This window comes from Salminus brasiliensis, chromosome 1 (assembly GCF_030463535.1).
Source record: "Salminus brasiliensis chromosome 1, fSalBra1.hap2, whole genome shotgun sequence".
Taxonomy (NCBI): domain Eukaryota; kingdom Metazoa; phylum Chordata; class Actinopteri; order Characiformes; family Bryconidae; genus Salminus; species Salminus brasiliensis.
Window position 1 is genome coordinate 5,026,570 of NC_132878.1, and position 22,531 is coordinate 5,049,100.

At 37.8% G+C, this 22,531-nt stretch overlaps 5 protein-coding genes across 7 annotated transcripts in view; 1 reads left to right on the forward strand and 4 right to left on the reverse strand.

Moving 5' to 3' along the window:
* LOC140573633 (astrotactin-2-like) overlaps positions 1-22,531 on the forward strand; it is a 789,110-nt gene that overhangs the window by 70,069 nt on the left and 696,510 nt on the right. The gene's annotated exons all lie outside the window — the stretch shown is intronic.
* On the reverse strand, positions 8,623-9,600 carry LOC140571917 (gamma-crystallin M2-like). Its single transcript, XM_072692719.1, has 3 exons — positions 9,589-9,600; positions 9,242-9,484; positions 8,623-8,898 (listed from the first exon to the last, which is right to left on the reverse strand). The coding sequence occupies exons 1-3, from the start codon at positions 9,598-9,600 to the stop codon at positions 8,623-8,625; spliced, it is 531 nt and encodes a 176-aa protein (XP_072548820.1).
* LOC140571901 (gamma-crystallin M2-like) lies at positions 12,396-13,257 on the reverse strand. The gene is made up of 3 exons (XM_072692718.1): positions 13,246-13,257; positions 12,899-13,141; positions 12,396-12,671 (listed from the first exon to the last, which is right to left on the reverse strand). The coding sequence occupies exons 1-3, from the start codon at positions 13,255-13,257 to the stop codon at positions 12,396-12,398; spliced, it is 531 nt and encodes a 176-aa protein (XP_072548819.1).
* LOC140572692 (gamma-crystallin M2-like) lies at positions 16,462-17,691 on the reverse strand. Its single transcript, XM_072692772.1, has 3 exons — positions 17,680-17,691; positions 17,333-17,575; positions 16,462-16,737 (listed from the first exon to the last, which is right to left on the reverse strand). The coding sequence occupies exons 1-3, from the start codon at positions 17,689-17,691 to the stop codon at positions 16,462-16,464; spliced, it is 531 nt and encodes a 176-aa protein (XP_072548873.1).
* Positions 21,336-22,217, reverse strand: LOC140572530 (gamma-crystallin M2-like). Its single transcript, XM_072692763.1, has 3 exons — positions 22,206-22,217; positions 21,859-22,101; positions 21,336-21,611 (listed from the first exon to the last, which is right to left on the reverse strand). The coding sequence occupies exons 1-3, from the start codon at positions 22,215-22,217 to the stop codon at positions 21,336-21,338; spliced, it is 531 nt and encodes a 176-aa protein (XP_072548864.1).

Sequence of the window (22,531 nt, forward strand, 5' to 3'; positions counted from 1 at the left end):
AGAGTGAAGGTGTAATGGAGATGTTTGAACGACTCCCTTTTTTAACATTCATTAAGGACTCTGTGAGTGCCTAACTGAACAAGACGTTGTAATTTAATACAGGCTTTGGGGTTGATACTGCACTCCTCTGAAGGTGTTACCTTTGATTTCACCCTCTGTAGCTGTAAAATCTTTGCCGGTGGAATGTGCTAGAGTTTCTAAGACGCGAGAACAAACTTCCTCCTAACGAATTTTGACAAAATGCAGACAGTTAGTGTAGTGATAAGAAAACTACAAGCTAACTGTTATGGGAAACCAAATGCAAGCTTACACAAATGCCATTTGTACATTAATTTCATTGTTTTATTGGCGTTTCATAGGTACGTGGACAAAAGTATCAGGACACCTGCTTATTCATTGTTTCTTCTAAAATTAAGGGTGTTAAAAAGAGCTTATCCTGTTTTGGTTGTAGTAACTGTGTCTCTACTGTCTACAGAAGAAGGATTTCAACTAGACGTTGGAGAAGCACTGCATTTTTCAGCAAAAAAAGTGTTAATGAGGTCAGTATGTTGGACGATTACCACCCTACCTCATCCCAAAAGTATTGGATGGAGCCCAGTCCATCATTCTAGAGAACACATTTTATCTTCCACTGCTCCGCAGCTCAATGCTGGGGGGCTTTATACCCTTCTAGCCCACAACTGACATTTGGCATATGGTGCTGATAGGCTCATCTCCAGAGAGCCTATTCTATTCTATTGGCTTCTACTTCTCTACATAGACTAGAAAAGCTGTGTGTGTGTGTATGTGCATTCGCACATCTGTGTCAGCAGTGAGTGCAACTTAAAGTGGGTGAATGCATTCATTAGAAGGGGTGTCCACAAACGTTTGGACGTATAGTGTACATTGGGCTTAGTGCATTAGTCTTAAGTCTTATGTGGTATTTGTTCAGTTTAAAGGTCAGTGGACTCAACTGTGCACTTTAAAACACATCCCGTATCAGACGTAAACTTTCTGTTAGGACTTTTCTCAAGAACGAATTTGGGAAAATCTTAACCGCATTTGGTGAATGAGGCCGGACGTTCTCTATCAGCAGTGACGGAATGTCCTGAATTCTATTGCATCTGCTTGAGCCTCCACTCTCTTTTGGACTGAGGCTCTTCTACACATTGCCTGTTTACCACTGTGTCCCTCTGTCATTATGTACCCTCCACACGGGTCCTTTGTTGTCTTTTGGCTTTGCATTAGTTGTTATCTGCTGTGTCTTCTGTGGTAGATAGACCAGTCCCCCCTGGACAGGCTCTGCGTTATGCTGTGGCCGTCTGCGCTATCAGCTGTGAACACATTGCCTTGGAAGCTGGCGGTCCGCAGGTGGCCACCGGCCATCTCACATGCTGAAGGTTAGAGAGAGAGCTGATAACTGCTGTTTACAGACAGCCACTCTCTCTTCGTCGCTAAAGCTCTCGCTAACACAACTTCTACACTCATGAGCCAGAGATTCATCGCACAGACATGAGCAATGCTGTTATAGTAAATGATAGATATTGGTTGGTTTTGGGGGTATTTTTGTTATCGGTGGTGTTTGAACCTTAGAGGTTACAGTGTGTGATAGAGTTACTGTACATTATTAATTACTACTGCGTTCAGTTTACTTCTGTATCAACAGCTAGGCGTGTCCTGATCAGGTGTTTTTGCCCAGCGATCTGATCCGAGTCTCTTAATGTTGAGTTTCAGCTGAGATCGATCCAATCTGATCTCTGTGTGTGTATAAATAATCCAGCCCCACAGTTTAGATCAGATGAGCTGCTGATTAACGGGTTCAGTAAAATCCCTTTATTTTCAGTATCAGTTTCTATAATCAGACTTTCTGGACTGACTGATTTAGTTTAGTCGAGACTTTTCTTAAAATCACTGTTTTATAGTGTTTAATATCTTATAATCCAGTCTGACCAATCTCTCCTCCCTGACCAATCAGCTCTCAGCTCCTTTACAACACTGCAGTCTAATCACTTCCTGTGTGTGTGTGTGGGGGGGGGGGGGGGGGTACACACTCTGGACTGGTATCTGTGGTTGTTGGTCTACTGGTGTGTAATAACTGGTTTATAGTGGGTGAATGTGCTGTATGTGTGTGATTGGGGTTTCTGTAGCATGAGTGTGTGTATTAGCATTAGCATTAGCCTCCTCTCGGTTCTGAACGGGTTCTTCAAAGCTGGTGTATAAACAGAGAAAGGCGAGTGAGCGGTTATGCGGTTCTCCCGCTGGTAAAACAGGGCGTTTCAGTGAGAGTTTTATAAAGGGTCAGATATTATGGTCTGTTTTCAGTTTCCACTGTAAAATAGCTCCACACTGCTGCAGCCGGCTAAGTCTATAATAATATTTTTTTTCCCTTCTATTTTGCTCTTTAAAAGGTTACACAAAGGGTTATTTGAGTGATGCTATAAAGGAACTACTGTTGGTACTCTTGAAGGCCCAAAAAAGGGGAAATATAAAGGTTTGCGTAGAACCTTAACATTGGATGGCGGTTCTTTCAACTATAAAAAGATTTTTTACACTCCTGAATCCCATTGATAAAAAAATGGATCTACAAATGATTTTGGGTACCAAAAGAAGTTCTATGACACTAGTGTTTATATTTGAATAAATCGCTTTATTAACTTACTCTTCATCATCTTTATCTTTTTTTCATCTTTGGGGTATTTTGTGTTATTGTGGTGTTAAAACAGTCTCAAGTCTACACATGTTTTTTTTAACAATAACATACAGAACCTTTCAAATTCAGTTCATAATAGAATATTATCAACAAACACAGTTTTCTTCCTTGAAGCACTTTTGCTAAGTACATACCACGACATACTGGAAGTAATTCACAAGATCTGCCTGATTTTTTGAGGATACTCTGACCCAGTCATCTAGCCATCACAGTTAAGCCATTGTCAGACTGGTTCAGGTTCTTACACTTGGCCATTTTCATTGCAACACATCACTTGGCTGCCTAATATAGCCTCTGTCTATCTATCTGCCTCTCTATCTATACTCTACTAGTCAAATGGAATCAAAACATTTGATTTGATGTTAGGGTGACCATATGTGTGTTTTCTAAAAGGAGGACAGTGGGGACACACAGGTATTCATAGCAGTTAAGTTAAGAAGTCGTGGCTGGGGGGTTTCAGTAAACCTAAGTTGTCGGTTGAACGGATAGGAGGTGATTTGGTCATATAGACCATTAAGGCTAGTTAGTGGTCTTGGGCTAAATCAGTAAATGTGTGTGTATTAAGGTACATTAACAAACTCTAGCTGCATGGATTAAGAGGTATTTCCACCCTCACATACACACACACACACACACACTGCCATAGTCCTACAACTTAGCCTTGCTGAAACCCCCCAGCTACAACATCCTAACTACAGTGGATACCCGTGTGTCCCCAGCGTCCCCTATTTTGAAAGCCCAAGCGTTTGGATCAGATGTTTTTAACATGACCTGTCAACCTTTTGACTGGTACTCTCTCAATATATGCTGTTCTGACATGAAGCTTTGTTTCATGCCTCATTTGTTCCACACATTGAGTTGAACAGTAAAGGTATGCGACCTATGGCGACCTGCAGCAGCCATGTTAACGTTTCTATAGGCACAGCGACAGCCTTCTCTTTTTGTCAAAGGTAGAAAAAACAGGAACGTGCCTTTGTGCTCATCATGCTCATCCTGTATAATAGCAGTGCAACGTGAATAACATTATGGAACACTGTCTTTGTCATTTTTCTGAGGGGGCCTTGTTTTCAAGTGGGAGGGCCTAGCCTAGATAGAGGGGTCTAGGCCCCTTTGTACCTGGTCCTCTACAATAGAAACAATGGGTAAACATATACAGTGCAGCTTTCCAACACAATACCAATTATATATAATGTACAGTGCCCTCCACAATTATTGGCACCCCTCATAAAGATGTGTTCTTAGGCTTCTAAGAAATTATTTTTTTAAATAATATAGGACAACAGTGCAAAAAAATAGAAAAATCCATCCTTTAGGTCAAGTGCATTTATTCAGTGGGGAAAAAAAATCCCACATTAAGGAATAATTATTTTACATTAAATCATGTGTGCCACAGTTATTGGCACCCATGTACCAACAGTGTACTTTGTACAATAAGACAGCATTTGATCTTAATCTTGATAATCTGTAGCATTTCAGAAGATGGGATCTTTGACCATTCCTCTTTATAGAAACAATTATTTCTTATTCAGAGTTTTATTTTTCAAAAAAAATCTTAACCAGGGGTGCCAGTAATTGTGGAGGGCACCGACGGTTCGGTTCTGTAAAGCCCTGCTTTACTACATGTCCAAATGTTTGTGGACAGCCCTTCTGATGACTGCATTAGCTTCTTTAAGTTGCACCAATTGCGTACACATAGATGTGCAAATACACACTTCCAGCTTGTTTAGTATTGCCAGAATAGGACAGAATAGGACTCTCTGGAGCACATAAACATGAACCTATTGGCACCTTGTCTAATGCCAGCGATGGTCTAGAGGGCTTTAACCCCCCGCCCTAGCATTGTAATCTCTGGAATGATAGTGGTGCTTCATTCAATACCATTGGGATGAGTTGGGGAGTTTGGGGATGAGGCAGGGTGGTGATCATGATCCTACATTCTGACCACACACACAAGCCTAACACTAAAATCTAGTAGAAAGTCTTCTTCTCTGGACAGTAGAGACAGTTACTCCAACAGAAGCAGGATTGACTCTTTTAAATATCCTTGATTTTGGACAAAACAATTGAGCAGGTGTCCCAATACTTTTGTTCTTCTTCTTCTTCTTCTTCTTCTTCTTCTTATTATTATTATTATTGGTCACAACAAGGGCTTGACTTTCAGTTATTACTATCCTAGAAATGCTTCGGTGTATCTGCCGTTGAGAGTGTAGCAGATTGTATATCTGTGTGTTTCCTTTGCTGTCAGTATGAGAAGAATGGCTTGGTTCCTATATTGTATTGTCATTAGTGTTTGCAGCTTTGGGATACTATTACTGCAACCCATATTCTCTCAACGTACACACTGAAATATTACAAAAGACAAAAGAGCTCAGAGATGCACACACACATACACACACACACACACACACACACACATATAGACACAGTCAGCCACAGTCTGATAGAAAGCTACACGGGTGCGTACCCTGTGCTGCAGTGACATAATAGACTTGCCTGGGGGATATGTGGTCAAGCCTTTGTGTATTGATTTCTGTCATAGGGACACCCAAGATTTATAGCCCGCTGGATCAGTGGGTGCACTGTGGATGGGTGCCATGTGTTGGGTACTTTGGCAGCCTTCACACTTTGTTAAAAACCTTGTCACAGATTTTTAAGTGATTTTTAAACTCTTAAGACATATCTATATTGTGTCTGTCTTACAAAAATCTTTTATCTCCATGAAATGCTAGAAATGTGGTGGATGTGGTGGGACCTTATGGATTATTGTATGGGGAAATAAATATTAGGGGTGCAACGACTAATAACCAAATTAGTTGCCAACTAATTTAATAGTCGATTAGTTGATGATGTCATCAGGCAGGTTTATTGCGTTTATTGCGTTATTGAGTTTGACCATGACAATGTGGAGTATTGTTTATCTGAACAATTAAGGGGAATCTGATTTAGTTTTGTTATATTTTATTGCTTCTACTTTGCACATATTTTGGTTTTTAAATATATTGTAGTGTAGTATTAATATTTGTATGAGCAGGAAAGTTAAATTTTTTATTCATATTTTATTCATCTTCATTGTCTTCATTCATGTCCTCATTCATTGTTTATTGGCAAGTGCACAAAATAACCTTAAGCTTTTAAAGCTGATTGCTACACAAAATGTTATTTGGTAACTAAGTGACTCATAATCTGAATAATTGATCATTTGTTTTAATCATTAATTGATTATTTGATGAGCAGTATAGTATACTTTGTTGCAGCTCTAATCAATATTATAAATATATTCACAATTTTACTATTTAATGGGCTTTTTAGTGTATCATGTCCACCAGATTGGCTATGCTAATATTCCTATTGTAGTGAAGATATTTACTACTAAAAATGTACCTGAATTTTACCTATTTATATTATACTGTAAGTCTGTCACACTTATACTCTTCCCACTGTCTCCTCACTAGACTTCTCACCTGCATTCATTTGATTACTCTTAGCTGTAAGCTTGCATGAAAGCAGTGTGTGATAGCAAGCTGTGAGCACTCTGAAGCTCACAGCGCATTTTCTGTCACTTACTGGCCCAATGTGTTTTTAGCTTGATTGCAGGCTGGCATCACAGCCCAGTCATCCGGGACCAACTCTGTAATTTCAGCCTTCGGATTTCCTTGGATGATTTAATTTGGAGTTTATTTACAAAAGAAATTTTGAACTGTGCCTAAAGCATGCATGATTAGGCTATTTCGGTGAAGTTAGGTGATCATTCTGATTTTAAGCAGGTGCTTTTTCTTTGCAACTATAGAACAAAACATTTATGAAATACCTTTACTAATTACATCCAGTATGATCTAATGAATGATCCTTGTTTTTCTTTTCAGTCTTAAAGTGGAAGTAAGTGAGGGTAGTTGGCAGAGAAATATTTGTATGCCTTTGAGCAAGGTCTGACAGGAGGTGCCAGATTTGCTGGTTTAAGTGTGTTGAGGAGTGCAACACCACTGGGTTTTTAGGCTAAATAGTGCACTGTGCATCTGAAATGATCCACCATGCGTATAACATCTAGTCAACAGAAGCCCCAGAATCCAAGTTTACAATTATGGAAAAAAGCAACTATTCTATAATTCTTATAGAAATAACTTGAATCTGACAAAAGTAATAATAAATAAACATTCTATGAAAATTAACAAATGGAAATTCAACATTGATTTTGAACCATGCTTCAACAGAATTATTTTAAAAATAAACTCATTAAACAGGCCTGGATAAAAATAATGGTACCCCTGAAAATAATGTGACCAAAGGGACATTAAATCAAGGTGTGTCCACTAATTAGCATCACAGGTGTCTACAATCTTGTAATCAGTCAGTGGGCCTATATATAGAGCTACAGGTAGTCAATGTGCTGTTTGGTGACATGGTGTGTACCACACTCAACATGGACCAGAGGAAGCGAAGAAAAAAGAGTTGTCTCAGGAGATTAGAAAGAAAATTATAGACAAGCAAGGTAAAGGTTATAAGACCATCTCCAAACAGGTTGATGTTCCTGTAACTACAGTTGCACAAGGTTATAAGACCATCTCCAAGCAGCTTGATGTTACTGTGACTACAGTTGCACATATTATTCAGAAATTTAAGATCCATGGGACTGTAGCCAAAAAAAAATAAAAAAAGATGGACAATACGAATGGTAACAACAGAGCCCAGAAAAACGTGGTGAACTTCAAGCTCAAGGAACATCAGTGTCAGATTGCACCATCTGTTGTTGTTTGAGCCAAAATGGACTTCATGAGAGACGACCAAGGATGACACCATTGTTAAAAAAAATCATTAAAAAGCCAGATTTGAATTCGCCAAACTACATGTTGACAAGCCCCACAGCTTCTGGGAGAATGCCCTATGGACAGATGAGAAAAAAAGGGGACTTTTTGCAAAGGCACATCAGCTCTATGTTCACAGATGGAAAAATGAAGCATATCAAGAGAAGAACACTGTCCCTACTGTGAAACATGGAGGAGGCTCTGTTATGTTCTAAGGCTGCTTTGCTGCCTCTGGCACAGGGTGTCTTGAATCTGTGCAGGGTACAATGAAATCTCAAGACTGTCAAGGGATTCTAGAGAGAAATGTGCTGCCCAGTGTCAGAAAGCTTGGTCTCAGTCGCAGGCCATGGGTCTTGCAACAGGATAATGATCCAAAACACACAGCTAAAAACACCCAAGAATGGCTGAGGAAAACATTGGACTGTTCCGAAGTGGCCTTCTATGAGCCCTGACCTATATCCTATTGAGCATCTTTGGAAGGAGCTAAAACATGCCGTCTGGAAAAGACACCCTTCAAACCTGAGACAGCTGGAGCAGTTTTATCATGAGGAGTGGACCAAAATACCTGCTGACAAGTGCAGAAGTCTCACTGACAGTTACAGGAATCAGTTGATTGCAGTGATTGCCTCAAAAGGTTGTGCAACAAAATATTAAGTTAAGGGTACCATAATTTTTGCATGGTTCAAAATCAATGTTGGATTTGAAACGGATTGCAAAGGGATTTGACATTCTGCAAATCTTAGGTGGATTACTTGAATATATTAATGTAACCATTAGATCCCATTAAAACAAACAAAAAACATCCAAAAAATAAAAAAAATGTGTTTAAGTTTCTCTTTAAGTTGAATAGGATTTCTGCCAATGTTTGGTAAAATGTCCATCTTTGCAAAATGTTTCTTGTAGAATATGGCTCATTTTTAAATGAGAGTTTCAGATAAAACTTTTCAAAAAATAAATATGTAACTGCCCATTCCTTATTAGAAATTGTAGTATGGTACATTGTTGTCTGGGAGGTGCTTGCAATACCAATTATATATATTAAAGAAAGAAAACAGTAATATCTCTCAACATTCAGTTTTTTAACATTTTATTGAAAATGTGATATTTTACATTTTTTAAGCAGCTAATCACTTCTTAGTACCAGGAGTCCATGACACGCCTCATGCTCATGAACCTCATGTTGCCCCAGTCCCTGAAGCTCCTGTAGTGTCCAGGTCCGAAGTACCACATCCTGCCCATGTAGTTAGGATGCTCGTACATGAGCCAGTGACCGTCCATCACATGGCAGGACATGCAGCCATGGGACCACTGGTAGCGGCTCATAAAGTTGTCGCAGTCGTCAGTCATCTCCATCATCTGGCCCATGTAGTTATCCCTCTCGTAGACCCTCATTCTGTGGGATCCACTGTACTGTTGGAGGGAAGAAAGAACAATTAAAGTAAATGTAAATTAATTATTAATGTATTTTAAAGTGAGGTTCTAATTCGATATTTGGGGTCTCATCCACATTTTGTTCTAATAAAGTTCTGTATGTAAAAATGCAACAAAAAAGAAATAATTAATATTACTAAATAATTCATCAATTTCAGATTTCACAATGTACTGAATTATCTAAAATAATTCTAAAGAAAAAATCTATGTTTTGAAATTTATTGGCTTTGATTTGAATATCATGGAAATTTGATGTTTGATATTTAAAGACTTAAAAAGTAACCCCATCTATTTTTTAAAACATAAAATTGAGCAATCTTACCCTGGGGATCATGCGGCAAGACCTGACCCAGTTGTTACATCCCCACATGCTCATGTAGTCACCGTACTCGCCCCTTTTGAAGAAGTACTGGTGGCCCATGTAGTTGGGCTGGTCGTAGAACATCCAGCAGCCGCTCATCACCCTGAAGGAGTGGCAGCGGCTCATGTAGGAGGACATGTCGGAGCAGTCGCTGCTGCATTCCCAGGAACGTCCCATGAAGTTCCTGTCCTCGTAGAAGACGATCTGTCAAAGATAAACCGGTAGAATATAAATGATTAGATCTGGAGAACAGCAGAATCTCAAAACTATGTTCCAAAATTTGACCCATGTTGACGTGTCCTGCTTACCTTGCCCATCATTTTGGCTGCTTTGGTTGTCTGAGCTGTTTCCAACTGGTGACTGACACACTCTGCCTGGTTTAACCCTTGTATTTATACCTGACCAAAGTGAAAGAATAGTGTGCATCCTATTGTCCAAAGCCCTGACCAAGCAGAGTGGTGGAGAGGCCCACAGAGAAGCAAAGTGCTTTCATCTCTCTTTCATGTGACTCAGTCTCTAGAAGACTTTTGAATGGATCCCTTCTAGTGGTGTAAGTGTGTTTTTATCTTGACTGTAGGTCATTTCAGTTTTCAGATTTCATTAGATGATTTATTTAGTTAAATAAAATAACATTGTTAAATAAAATAAAATAACATTGTTGGTCATTCTGCTTACAACAGCTTCATTTGTTTCACATATATTGTCAATGTCGCACAAAAAATATCAACAAACAAACAAAGAAACTGTAATGTAATGTAAAAGAAAAAAACCTCCAGAGTCAGGTTGTGTCAAATTAGATAAAAAGTGAAAAACATATAATTAACCACCACAGAAAACTTTATTTAGTTGAAGTATTTCATTCAAATGTTCATTCAGTCATGTTACTGAACCCTTTTGTTTGTAATACCCATTAAATGTGCACATGGTAAGTTTTTGTCTCACTGAAATTGTTAACTTTTGTTGTCCTCATGTGTGACACCCCTAAGTGTATTATATAATGAAAATTGTATTTTCAGCATCATTGTTATGGAAGCTATGCATGCTAATGTGTCTTGCTCATTGACCATTTATTTTTTAATAGCATGGTCATTTACTGACACAAACGATTTTGTACTGACCTTCTTCTCTTTAAATGCATTATAAATAATCATTTGAAATATAATACATGTTTTATTTCATTTTTGTCATTGTAAATTTAACAACAGATAAATGAAATGATGCATATTTTCTCTGTAATAATGGATATATGTAATAATGTAATAATGGATATATGTTCTGTAAACTGTAATGACAATAAGTACACAAATCTACCCTCTAAGAGGGTACAGAGAGAAATTGGGAGAAGATCATAAGAGAACAATGGAGAAAGTATGTGGAATTTAAATGTTGCCTTGAAAAATGCAATCATACTAGAACAATAATTTACATATCTTAATGGCTGTTGGTTGAATATCAATTATTGTTGGCTGTATTTGAAGCAAGAAGGCTCTAGATGAGTTAAGGTAACATTCTAAGTGACTGAGATACTGAACAACTACCCATCCTTGAATGCATTAGGTACAGTTTACACATGGTTCAACTTAATTTGGAATGTAATAACATTGATAGATAGGTTAAATGTTATTTAACAGCTAATTGTATTTGTAATACATGGATACATGAGTACTTATATCTGAAGGGTTATCATGTTGGAACACAGTACCCACTTGTGTGTAAAGTGTTACAGTCATTTTTTTTTAGTTACAGTTTTTTTTAATGAAGTTGTGTTTTGTGTTTAAGATACAATTGTTTTCCATTTTAAACTGATATTATTTTCAGTAGGTTTATTTAAATAACAACAAAGTTTTCAATTTTTCAAAAAAGTCCAACAAGTTCAGCAACTTGTGGACAATTATAAATAAATCTTATAGATAAATCTTTCTCATGCTATGTTAGTACTATTTACATTTATTCCTGTAGTTTGTGTCATTTATTATGTCACACTATAGGATATGTTTACAGTGCAGTTCAGTGAAAATGTAAAAAAAAAAAACAGGTTGATTAACTGATGATTTTAATAACCCCTTGCTTTTTTAAATTAGAGATTTCATACCACATAAATATGTGAATGTTTGTGTTTGAAATTTGTTTTAAAAATAACATTTCTGCCTTTTTGTCATTTGTCAGCTACCTGTATAAATGTAATTCAAAAAACATTTAATATTCAAAATGATCACTATAAAGGGGGATGAAAAAATATTAGCTTTCAGTGAAAGTCAGTATAAAAATGTCTAATTCCAAGTAATTTCAAAGCATTCATGTAAAAGACAATAGCAACATTGAAATTATAACAGAAAGTGACACATCGTGCAAAGCATTTGCCCTTCTTTAAATCTAGAGAACAAAACACAGTGGTTCTTGAAATAGCTTTACCAGTTACATCCACTATAATGTCATGATTTCTCCTGATTTGTGCTGATAGTGAAGGTTTTTCAGAAGTGGGGGAGAATAACAGAAAAATATTTACATGCATTTAAGCAAGGTACGACAGTAGGTGCCAAGTAAGCTAATTTAAGTGTGCTGAGGAGCTCAACCTCACTGCCGTTTTCATGCTCAATATTATACTGATGGTCCACATTAGTACATCAGTGTGCAGTTGTATATCATTAAAAAAACTTTACAGGTGATTGACATTTGCATGTTGTGATTTGGCAGTAAAAGGTGTCTTGTTAGGAACAGTGATTTTCTGTTATTTTGAATAAATATAATGTGGTGAAAAGATACTTTTTCTCATTCCTGTGAAGCAGCTGCTTTGTTGGACAAGCTTTAGAGAAAACTTGTAATGTAGAACCTTTTAGTTTTGTCCATTTTTTCTCAGTGTTTTGTACAGTTTTGTCAAATTATAGGTATATAAACATGAACAAATATAGTGACTTGTTAAGTCCAACCCCCCTCTAATTTCTGCTGAAGTTGTATGGCAAAACATGTCCAACCTTGCAAAAGGTGCAATGAAACAATTCAGTTGTGTGTGGAACATGGATCAATTAATTTAGTAATATAAAAACACTATTCAGCAATATTCAGTTCTTAAATATTTTATTCACAAGTCTAATTTCTTTAAGAATTTAATCACTTTTTAGTACCAGGAGTCCATAATGCGCCTCATGCTCATGAACCTCATGTTGCCATAGTCCCTGAAGCTCCTGTAGTGTCCAGGTCCAAAGTACCACATCCTGCCCATGTAGTTGGGATGCTCGTACATGAGCCAGTGGCCGTCCATCACGTGGCAGGACATGCAGCCGTGAGACCAGTGGTAGCGGTCCATGAAGTTGTCGCAGTCGTCAGTCATCTCCATCATCTGGCCCATGTAGTTATCCCTCTCATAAGCCCTCATTCTGTAGGATCCGCTGTACTGTTGGAGGCAAGAAAGAACAACATGACTTTTTGACTTTGACTTACAAATGTTACTGGCAAAAACAAAGTTATTGGACAGTTTAAAAATCTTAAAAATTCTATCTATTATGGTATAGATTTAAAGGTCATTGAAATTTGAACTTTCATAATGTTCTGATTGGTATCTCATTATAATCAGTCTGTTTTGTAAGGTTAAATATTTACACATTTATCAAGCAATCTTACCCTGGGGATCATGCGGCAAGACCTGACCCAGTTGGTTGATCCCCACATGCTCATGTAGTCACTGTACTCGCCCCTCCTGAAGAAGTACTGGTGACCCATGTAGTTGGGCTGGTCATAGAACATCCAGCAGCCGCTCATCACCCTGAAGGAGTGGCAGCGGCTCATGTAGGAGGACATGTCGGAGCAGTCACTGCTGCATTCCCAGGAACGTCCCATAAAGTTCCTGTCCTCGTAGAAGACGATCTGTCAAAGATAAAATGGTAGAATATAAATGATTCGATTTGGAGAACAGCAGAATCTCAAAACCATGTTCCAAAATTTGGCCCATGTTGACGTGTCCTGCTTACCTTGCCCATCATTTTGGCGGCTTTGGTTGTCTGAGCTGTTTCCAACTGGTGACTGACACACTCTGCCTGGTTTAACCCTTGCATTTATACCTGACTGAAGCCAAAGGACAGTGCACCTCCTATTGTCCAAAGCCCTGACCAAGCAAAGTGTTGAAGGGGCCCTTAGACAAGTGAAGTGCTTTTATTTGTCTTCCATGTGACTCAGTCTCTAGAAGACTTTTGAATGGATTGTATTTACTAGGCCTTACTCCTAATTTCATTTGGAGTTTATATATTTAAAAGATATATAAATATATAGATAAACAATATTTTTGATTATTTTTTCTGCTGAAGAATTGTTCTTTCTATAAAGTGTTGTGGAAGTAAATATAAAATGTGACATAGAACACAGAGCAACTATGCGATTTGCGTTTCACTATATTAGGTCTTCATAGTACATGAGATTAGGCTAAGGAAAGGTAATGAATGAAAAAGTGCCTTCCTGACCACTAAGGGACACTAGGAGTATTTTGTCATTCCTTTTGGATACCATATTGCCCCCATAAAGGGACATGCTTGGTTAATTTGTTTCTGTTTACATTGATAATATACTTGTGTACTCACCTGACATAACTCAAATTAAGCATGTCTGCCAAGCCCAGATTACTAGAAAAACAGCTTTTTGTTAAATGGGAAAAATGTGAGTTTCACCTGTCACTGTTATTTTGGGATATGTTATCAGCTCAGAGGGGGTGTTTATGTACAATTGTAAAACAAACACCGTTTAATTTCAAGTAAAGTCAAGTCAAGTGCCTTTTATTGTTATTTCAGCTCTGCACAAGTATACAGTGGAATAAAATTGCATTTTTCTCAGAAAAAAGGTGTGACATGAAACTAGAAAGACAATAAAATAAATACAATAAATACGACTCATTTCCGAGTTGAGGTAGTGAGTATAAGGTGCATAGATATTTAACATGTCATGACATTTAATGCAGACAAATTATAACCCACATGAACCACAGCAGGTACCGAGGTAGAAGTATAGAATGTATAACTAAGATAAATAAGATGCAGACAGATTAACATGCTATGACATGTGGGTCGTGGGAGTAGATTTGTTCAGCCTCTATCAGTTTAAGAGTCCGACTGCTTGTGGGACAAAGCTATTGCAGAACTATGCAGTGACAGTATGGATGAATGTCTGTGTCAGAGGGGAGAGAGATCCCTATGATCTTCTCAGCTGTCCTCACTGTCCTGGCTCTTTATCTACTTACATTAAAGAGATGTTACATTTTTGCAATGTTTTATTGTCCAGGATCTCAGAACAATACAGCAAATGTTTTATCTTACATATATTTATATGAAAATAATACTCACAACCATGACTGTTCTGACAAAGTGTAGCAATCATTTATCTGCAATGTGGAGCAGGAAGGCTTTAGAAGAGTTTCAGAAACATACTGGTAAATTGAGTAACTAAGTGACTAACCATTGTTGGAAGCACTAGGCACACCTTGGATTGTGTTCACAAGTCTTGTTTAAGTTAAGTTTTAAAAATTTGGTGGATAACGATCTAAACATTTTCCAAATAGTTATGATTGTCTATTATAATACATGCAACGGAGTGCCAAATTATATATTTATTAATATTATAATTTGAAATATTTGAAAATATTTCCAGTTACCACATTGTCTAGGGGAATATCATGGATGTTAGCTTTTTCTTTTCACAATGTTTTTGTTTGTTTGATTGTTTATGTAGTTAGATGGTAAGTTCTTTAATTAATACTACTCATCATTTCTATAATACAATAACTATCAATTCTGTCCTTCGGTGTGACATAATATCAAATGGTGTGACACATAAAAGAACCTAAAATTTAATTTTAATCGAAAGGCATGTTTTTGAAAATGAATATTGCATTAGGGGTAAAATAATTATTACTATAATAATTAATTAAAGGTAAATGTTTCTCATGATATTATTTAACACATTAATGGTGCAGTTAACTGAAAATGTTTGAAACCTGTTAAAAACATAATTTAATGGTATTTTGTTTTACATTCTCTATGATAAATATAGTGCTTGAAGGGGTAACTTAGATCAATATAAATCAGTGCAAAACATTTTATTCAATTTCTATTGGTCTATTCATCATGACATCATGACAGAATGTAAATAACAAATTTAGGATCTTAATTATGGCAAAGTACAAAAAGACAACAAAATTTGCACGGGACTGTGATAAAAATGTATCAGATTGAATTGCAGTCACCTCACTTACTTTTAAAACCAAAAATATTTTAAACAAATAGACATTTTACTTACATATTTACAACTAAAGAACAAAAACACTTGTTCTTTCCTTGAAATAGCTTGACCAGTTACATACAGTATTTTCTAAACATTTTTTGAGTGTTTGAGTGGAATAAAACAAGTAGCAAACCATTTTTTTTAAGGCTTTAGATTTTACAGACTTGGAACTATGGAAGTCAGGGATAGTTGGCAGGACAATATTTGCATGCTTTTCAGCAAGATAAAGCAGTAGGTGCCAGGTGTGCTGGTTTAAGAGTGTTGGGAAGTTCAGTGCCACTGGGGTTTTTAGGCTCAGTCGTGTACTGTGCATCTGAAATGGTCCACTGTGCAGAACACATCTAGTCAACAGCAGCTTGTGGGTGAAAATCAAGCACAAACAAAAATGAAGCTGGCAGGTGCTTTGCAAGTCACTGAAGAGTTTGCTTTTAGTCAGTTGCCAAAAAAAGATGGCAATGTGTTGTTTGGACAAGTGATAAGCATTTAAACTTAGTTAGAAAGTTTAATGCTGTTAAAAAATATTTAATTCTGTAAGTAAAAAATGAACAGTCAAATAAATATACAGAAACAAGTGAACAATTTACTCACAAAATCATTCTAAGCTTGGATTTTAGTTGGTAAAACTGTAGTGCATAGACTGTGAATAAAGGTGCCCTGATTAGTTGTCTGTGAAGTATTAGATCCAGCTGCAAGTTTCAAAGACTTCAAATCCAATTCTTTATATATTAACTTGATTGAAACTGAAGTAATATAATGCTAATCAGTAATGTAGTATTTGTTCTTGTGTCTAATTAGTAAAAATCATTTTTACTACACTCAGTGTTCTCTGGGAGGTGTGCACAATACCAATTTAATTAAAACCAACAATTGCTAATATTTTAGTCAAAATTTTTATTGTTTTTTTTTTTGATGATGACTTCTTAGTACCAGGAGTCCATGATACGTCTCATGCTCATGAACCTCATGTTGCCCCAGTCCCTGAAGCTCCTGTAGTGTCCAGGTCCGAAGTACCACATTCTGCCCATGTAGTTGGGATGCTCGTACATGAGCCAGTGGCCGTCCATCACGTGGCAGGACATGCAGCCGTGAGACCACTGGTAGCGGCTCATGAAGTTGTCACAGTCATCAGTCATCTCCATCATCTGGCCCATGTAGTTATCCCTCTCGTAGGCCCTCATTCTGTAGGATCCGCTGTACTATTGGGAAACAAGGGATTAAAAATGATATGGCTTTTTGAAAACGAGATATATATATATATTTTGTAAAGAATTTAATTTGATGAATGAGAGGAAAATATGTCAATGAATTACCCTAAAGGTGGCCATTCAACCTCATCAAATTTGGAATTATTATAATGAATTAAACAAAGTATGTATTGAATTATTCCATAATTAAAGAATTGTAATCAAACCAGTGGGATGTAAAGGTGCACGTATTTGTCACTGTACAGCAAAATGTGTCCATCGCATTTAACCCATCTGTGGTGAACACACACACTAGTGCACTAGGGGCAGCAAGTACACACACCCAGAGCTGTGGGCAGCCAACTCCAGCACCCAGGGAGCAGAGAGGGTAAAGGGCATTGCTCAAGGGCCCAACTGTGGTAGCTTGCCAAACCTAGGTATCAAACCCACAACCCTGTTATCGATAGCCCTCTATCTACCGCTCTAACCGCTGAGCCACCACTGCCCCACAGCCACAAGACGTTGATATTTACAGACTTATTCAGAAGTATTTCCATCTATTATTGTTATGTGAGAGATTTACACATGTAATATATAACAATCTTACCCTGGGGATCATGCGGCAAGACCTGACGCAGTTGGTTGATCCCCACATGCTCATGTAGTCACTGTACTCGCCCTTCCTGAAGAAGTACTGGTGACCCATGTAGTTGGGCTGGTCGTAGAACATCCAGCAGCCGCTCATCACCCTGAAGGAGTGGCAGCGGCTCATGTAGGAGGACATGTCGGAGCAGTCGCTGCTGCATTCCCAGGAACGTCCCATGAAGTTCCTGTCCTCGTAGAAGACGATCTGTCAAAGATAAACCAGTAGAATATAAATGATTCGATTTGGAGAACATCAGAATCTCAAAAACATGTTCCAAAATGTGGCCCATGTTGACGTGTCCTGCTTACCTTGCCCATCATTTTGGCGGCTTTGGTTGTTTGAGCTGTTTCCAACTGGTGACTGACACACTCTGCCTGGTTTAACCCTTGCATTTATACCTGACCAAAGTCAAAGGATAGTGCACCTCCTATTGTCCAAAGCCCTGACCAAGCAAAGTGGCGGAGTGGCCCACAGAGAACCGAAGTCCTTTCATCTCTCTTTCATGTGACTCTCTAGAAGACTTATGAATGAACCCCTTTTACGGACAGAGTGTATTTTTTTTAACTTGATTGCTTGCTAGCATCACAGACCAGTGGTCCAGGGCCAACTCTGTAATTTCAGCCTTCAGATTTCCTTGAATGATTACATTTTCTAATTTATTTGAATAAGGAATTTTGATGAGAAAAATAAAAAAATAAAATAAAATAAAAATGCAATGAAAATAACCAATGAAAGTCAGACATTGCTTTTCAACCATGCTTCAACAGAATTATTAAAAAATAAATAAACTCATGAAACAGGCCTGGACAGAAATGATGATACCCTTAACTTTATATTTTGTTGCATAACCTTTTGAGGCAATCACTGCAATCAAACAATTCCTGTAACTGTCAATGAGACTTCTGCACCTCTCAGCAGGTATTTTGGCCCACTCCTCATGAGCAAACTGCTCCAGTTGTCTCAGGTTTGAAGGGTGCCTTTTCCAGACGACATGTTTCAGCTCCTTCCAAAGATGCTCAATAGGATTTAGGTCAGGGATCATAATAGGCCACTTCAGAATAGTCCAATGTTTTCCTCTTAGCCATTCTTGGATGTTTTTAGCTGCATTTTGGGTGATTATTCTGTTGCAAGACCCATGGCCTGCAACTGAGACCAAGCTTTCTGACACTGGGCAGCACATTTCTCTCTAGAATCCCTTGATAGTCTTGAGATTTCATTGTACCCTGCACAGATTCAAGACACCCTGTGCCAGATGCAGCAAAGCAGCCCCAGAACATAACAGAGCCTCCTCCATGTTTCACAGTAGGGACAGTGTTCTTTTCTTGATATGCTTTATTTTTCCGTATGTAAACATAGAGCTAATGTGCCTTGACAAAAGGTTCATTTATGTCTTATCTGTCCATAGGACATTCTCCCAGAAGCTTTGAGGCTTGTCAACATGTAGTTTGGCAAATTGCAGTCCAATGGTGTCCTCCTTGGTTGTGCTCAAACAACGACAGATGGTGCAATCTGACACTGATGTTCCTTGAGCTTGAAGTTCACCTTTAATCTCTTTAGAAGTTTTTCTGGGCTCTTTTGTTACCATCCGTATTTAAATTTTCAATATATTTTTTCCTCCTGCAGCCACCTCTATTGAGGTTGGCTACAGTGACATGGATCTTAAATTTCTGAATAATATGTGCAACTGTAATCTCCTGAGACAACTCTTTCCTTCGCTTCCTCTGGTCCATGTTGAGTGTGGTACACAGTAGTACATAGTAGACACCTGTGATGCTAATTAGTGGACACACCTTGATTTAACATGTCCCTTTGGTCACATTATTTTCAGGGGTTCCATCATTTTTGTCCAGGCCTGTTTCATGAGGTTATTTTTTTTAAATAATTCTGTTGAAGCATGGTTCAAAAAGAATGTCGGATTTTCATTTGTTCGTTTTCATAGAATTTATATATATATATATATAGAGGAGCAGTGGTGGCTCAGCGGTTAGAGCTCCGGGATATCGATAACAGGGTTGTGGGTTCGATTCTCGGGCTCGGCAAGCTGCCACTGTTGGGCCCTTGAGCAAGGCCCTTTACCCTCTCTGCTCCCCGGGCGCTGGAGTTGGCTGCCCACCACTCTGGGTGTGTGTGTGTACTCACTGCCCCTAACACATGTGTGTGTGTGAGTGTGTGTTCACTACCAGATGGGTTAAATATGGAGGACACATTTCGCTGTACAGTACATTTAGCAATATCGCATTAGCTCATAATTCTCTAATGACTTATTGTTTATATAATACATGGATAAAGGCATTCTTAAAACTAAAAGGGTTACTACATTTTCTAGGGTGACATTATGTATATAAGATTAAACAATAAACAATAAAAAAGAACTCCATATTTTTCTGAATTAAAAGATTGCTCAATACATAATCATTAAAAATGTTCCTCAATAATTCTGTTAAAAAAGTACTGCCTATTTGTTTAATTCCCATATGTAAAAAAAAACATTTAATGGAGATTAACATAAACAGAGTGTATTCCAAGTCATTTTTGGTCATTCCCATTGGTCCAGTCATCATGAAAAAATATGACATTGTAAAGAAAAATGTTAAAAGCACCATAAATGGAGAAAAAGATGTGGCAAAATCACAAAGATGTGTATAATACATTAGAGATACAGTTTGAGACCTCTTCTGGCCTTTTTTGACCTTTATGTCTGGAAATAAACACATAGATTTGAATTGAAACAGTTAAACAGAATGAAGTTATACCATAAAACAGGTGACACTTTGACAATTCTGCACTATTTTAGGTGAATATTAATAAGTGTGAACACATTTGTTCATTAGATATTTTTGCCAGAATATCTTTGTTTTCCCAGCATTCACATTATGAAATAAAAAACACCACTGCTTTCCTTGAAATACATTAGGTTTACATCAGATATGATCTCAATATTTCTGCAGGTTTATGCACTCAATGTTACGGTGGGAAAAATAGAACTTGGAAAAGAAGTATTTCTCAAAGATTTTGACTCTTGAGACATTTTGTGTGTGGGGATATTTGGCAGGAAAATGATTCGCAAGCCTGAGAGCAAGGTAAAACCATTGGTGCCAGGTGTGCTGGTTCAAGTGTGTTGGGGAGTCCAAAAGTTTTCAGGCTCCATAGTGTACTGTGCATCTGACATGGTCCACAGTGCAGAATACATCTAGTCAACAGCAGCTTGTAGGTGGAAATCATTATTGAAAAAGCAACTTTTAAGCTGGCACGAATTGTGCAGGTTACTGAAGGATTTGCATGTAGTTGGTAGGCAGTAAAAACAGGTAACACAGTGTTGAGAACATGGAGCCTCATTCACCAATATCTCCCTTAAAGATTTTCTAAAGTTATTCTTGCAAAATGTCGGAATAAAAAGTCAACAGCAGAATTGTTCACTGCTCCACATTAATAATGCTGGTTTAATTGTCCTCATAAATTGAAAAATTTCCAAAGAAGAAGACATTGGTGAATGTCAGAATCTTTCTGAAAATTGTGGAGTTTTATGAAGTCATATTTTAAGAATAGTTAGTGAATAATGTCAACTAATTTGTGGAATAATTTGGAATAAGCATTTTTAGTAATGAAAAGAAAGTAACAAATTATTGGTAAGTTTTATTAAAAATATATAAAACCATAGATCCAATTGGCTGATTTAGTCACAAAATACATGTTTGAGGTTGAACAAGCTTTAGAAAAAGTATCCTAAAACTGTAGGTTATGTTGTTGTTTTTTTATTTTAAGACTTCAAATGTTTATACTGGGGTTAACTTTTTTCTTAGGTTTCATGCTAAATTTGCCATGATATAACACCATCAAATGTGTATGAAACATGGGGCTTTTGTACCTGTGCATTTCAAAACTTTGAAAAAAAAGACAATCTGCCAGTTTTCAGTTTCTGAACATTTTATTGAAAAAAAATATAGTTTACATTGTTGATCACTTCTTAGTACCAGGAGTCCATGATACGCCTCATGCTCATGAACCTCATGTTGCCCCAGTCCCTGAAGCTCCTGTAGTGTCCAGGTCCGAAGTACCACATCCTGCCCATGTAGTTGGGATGCTCGTACATGAGCCAGTGACCGTCCATCACATGGCAGGACATGCAGCCGTGAGACCACTGGTAGCGGCCCATGAAGTTGTCACAGTCATCATTCATCTCCATCATCTGGCCCATGTAGTTATCCCTCTCGTAGACCCTCATTCTGTAGGATCCGCTGTACTGTTGGAGGAAAGAAAGAATAAGATGACTTTGAAAATTAATTATCAGTGTTTTGTAAAGTGATGTTTTAAGTTGATGTAGAGTGATAAAATATGTCAATGCATTCGCCTTAAGGTGGCCATTCAACAGTGTTAAATGTGGAATTATTTTATATTACAGTCTCATTTCAGAGTAAATGTAAAATCCAATCAAATAGTAAAATCCAAACAAATAAATTTAAAATAATAGATAATATCTAAGTACTTACCCTGGGGATCATGCGGCAAGACCTGACCCAGTTGTTTGAGCCCCACATGCTCATGTAGTCACTGTACTCGCCCCTCCTGAAGAAGTACTGGTGACCCATGTAGTTGGGCTGGTCGTAGAACATCCAGCAGCCGCTCATCACCCTGAAGGAGTGGCAGCGGCTCATGTAGGAGGACATGTCGGAGCAGTCGCTGCTGCATTCCCAGGAACGTCCCATGAAGTTCCTGTCCTCGTAGAAGACGATCTGTCAAAGATAAACCGGTAGAATAAAAATGATTAGATTTGGAGAACAGCAGAATCTCAAACACTTGTTCCAAAATTTGACCCATGTTGACGTCTCCTCTTTACCTTGCCCATCATTTTGGCTGCTTTGGTTGTCTGAGCTGTTTCCAACTGGTGACTGACACACTCTGCATGGTTTAACCCTTGCATTTATACCTGACCAAAGTGAAAGAATAGTGCACCTCCTATTGTCCAAAGCCCTGACCAAGCAGAGCAGTGGAGTGGTCCACAGAGAAGTGCTTTCATTTCTCTTCCATGTGACTCAGTCTCTAGAAGACTTTTGAATGGATCCCACTTACAGGTTGAGTGTATGTTTATATTGTTAGCAGACTAGTCTCACATACGAGTTGTCTAGGATTAAAAACAAGGTTAATAAAATAAATGTTTACTAA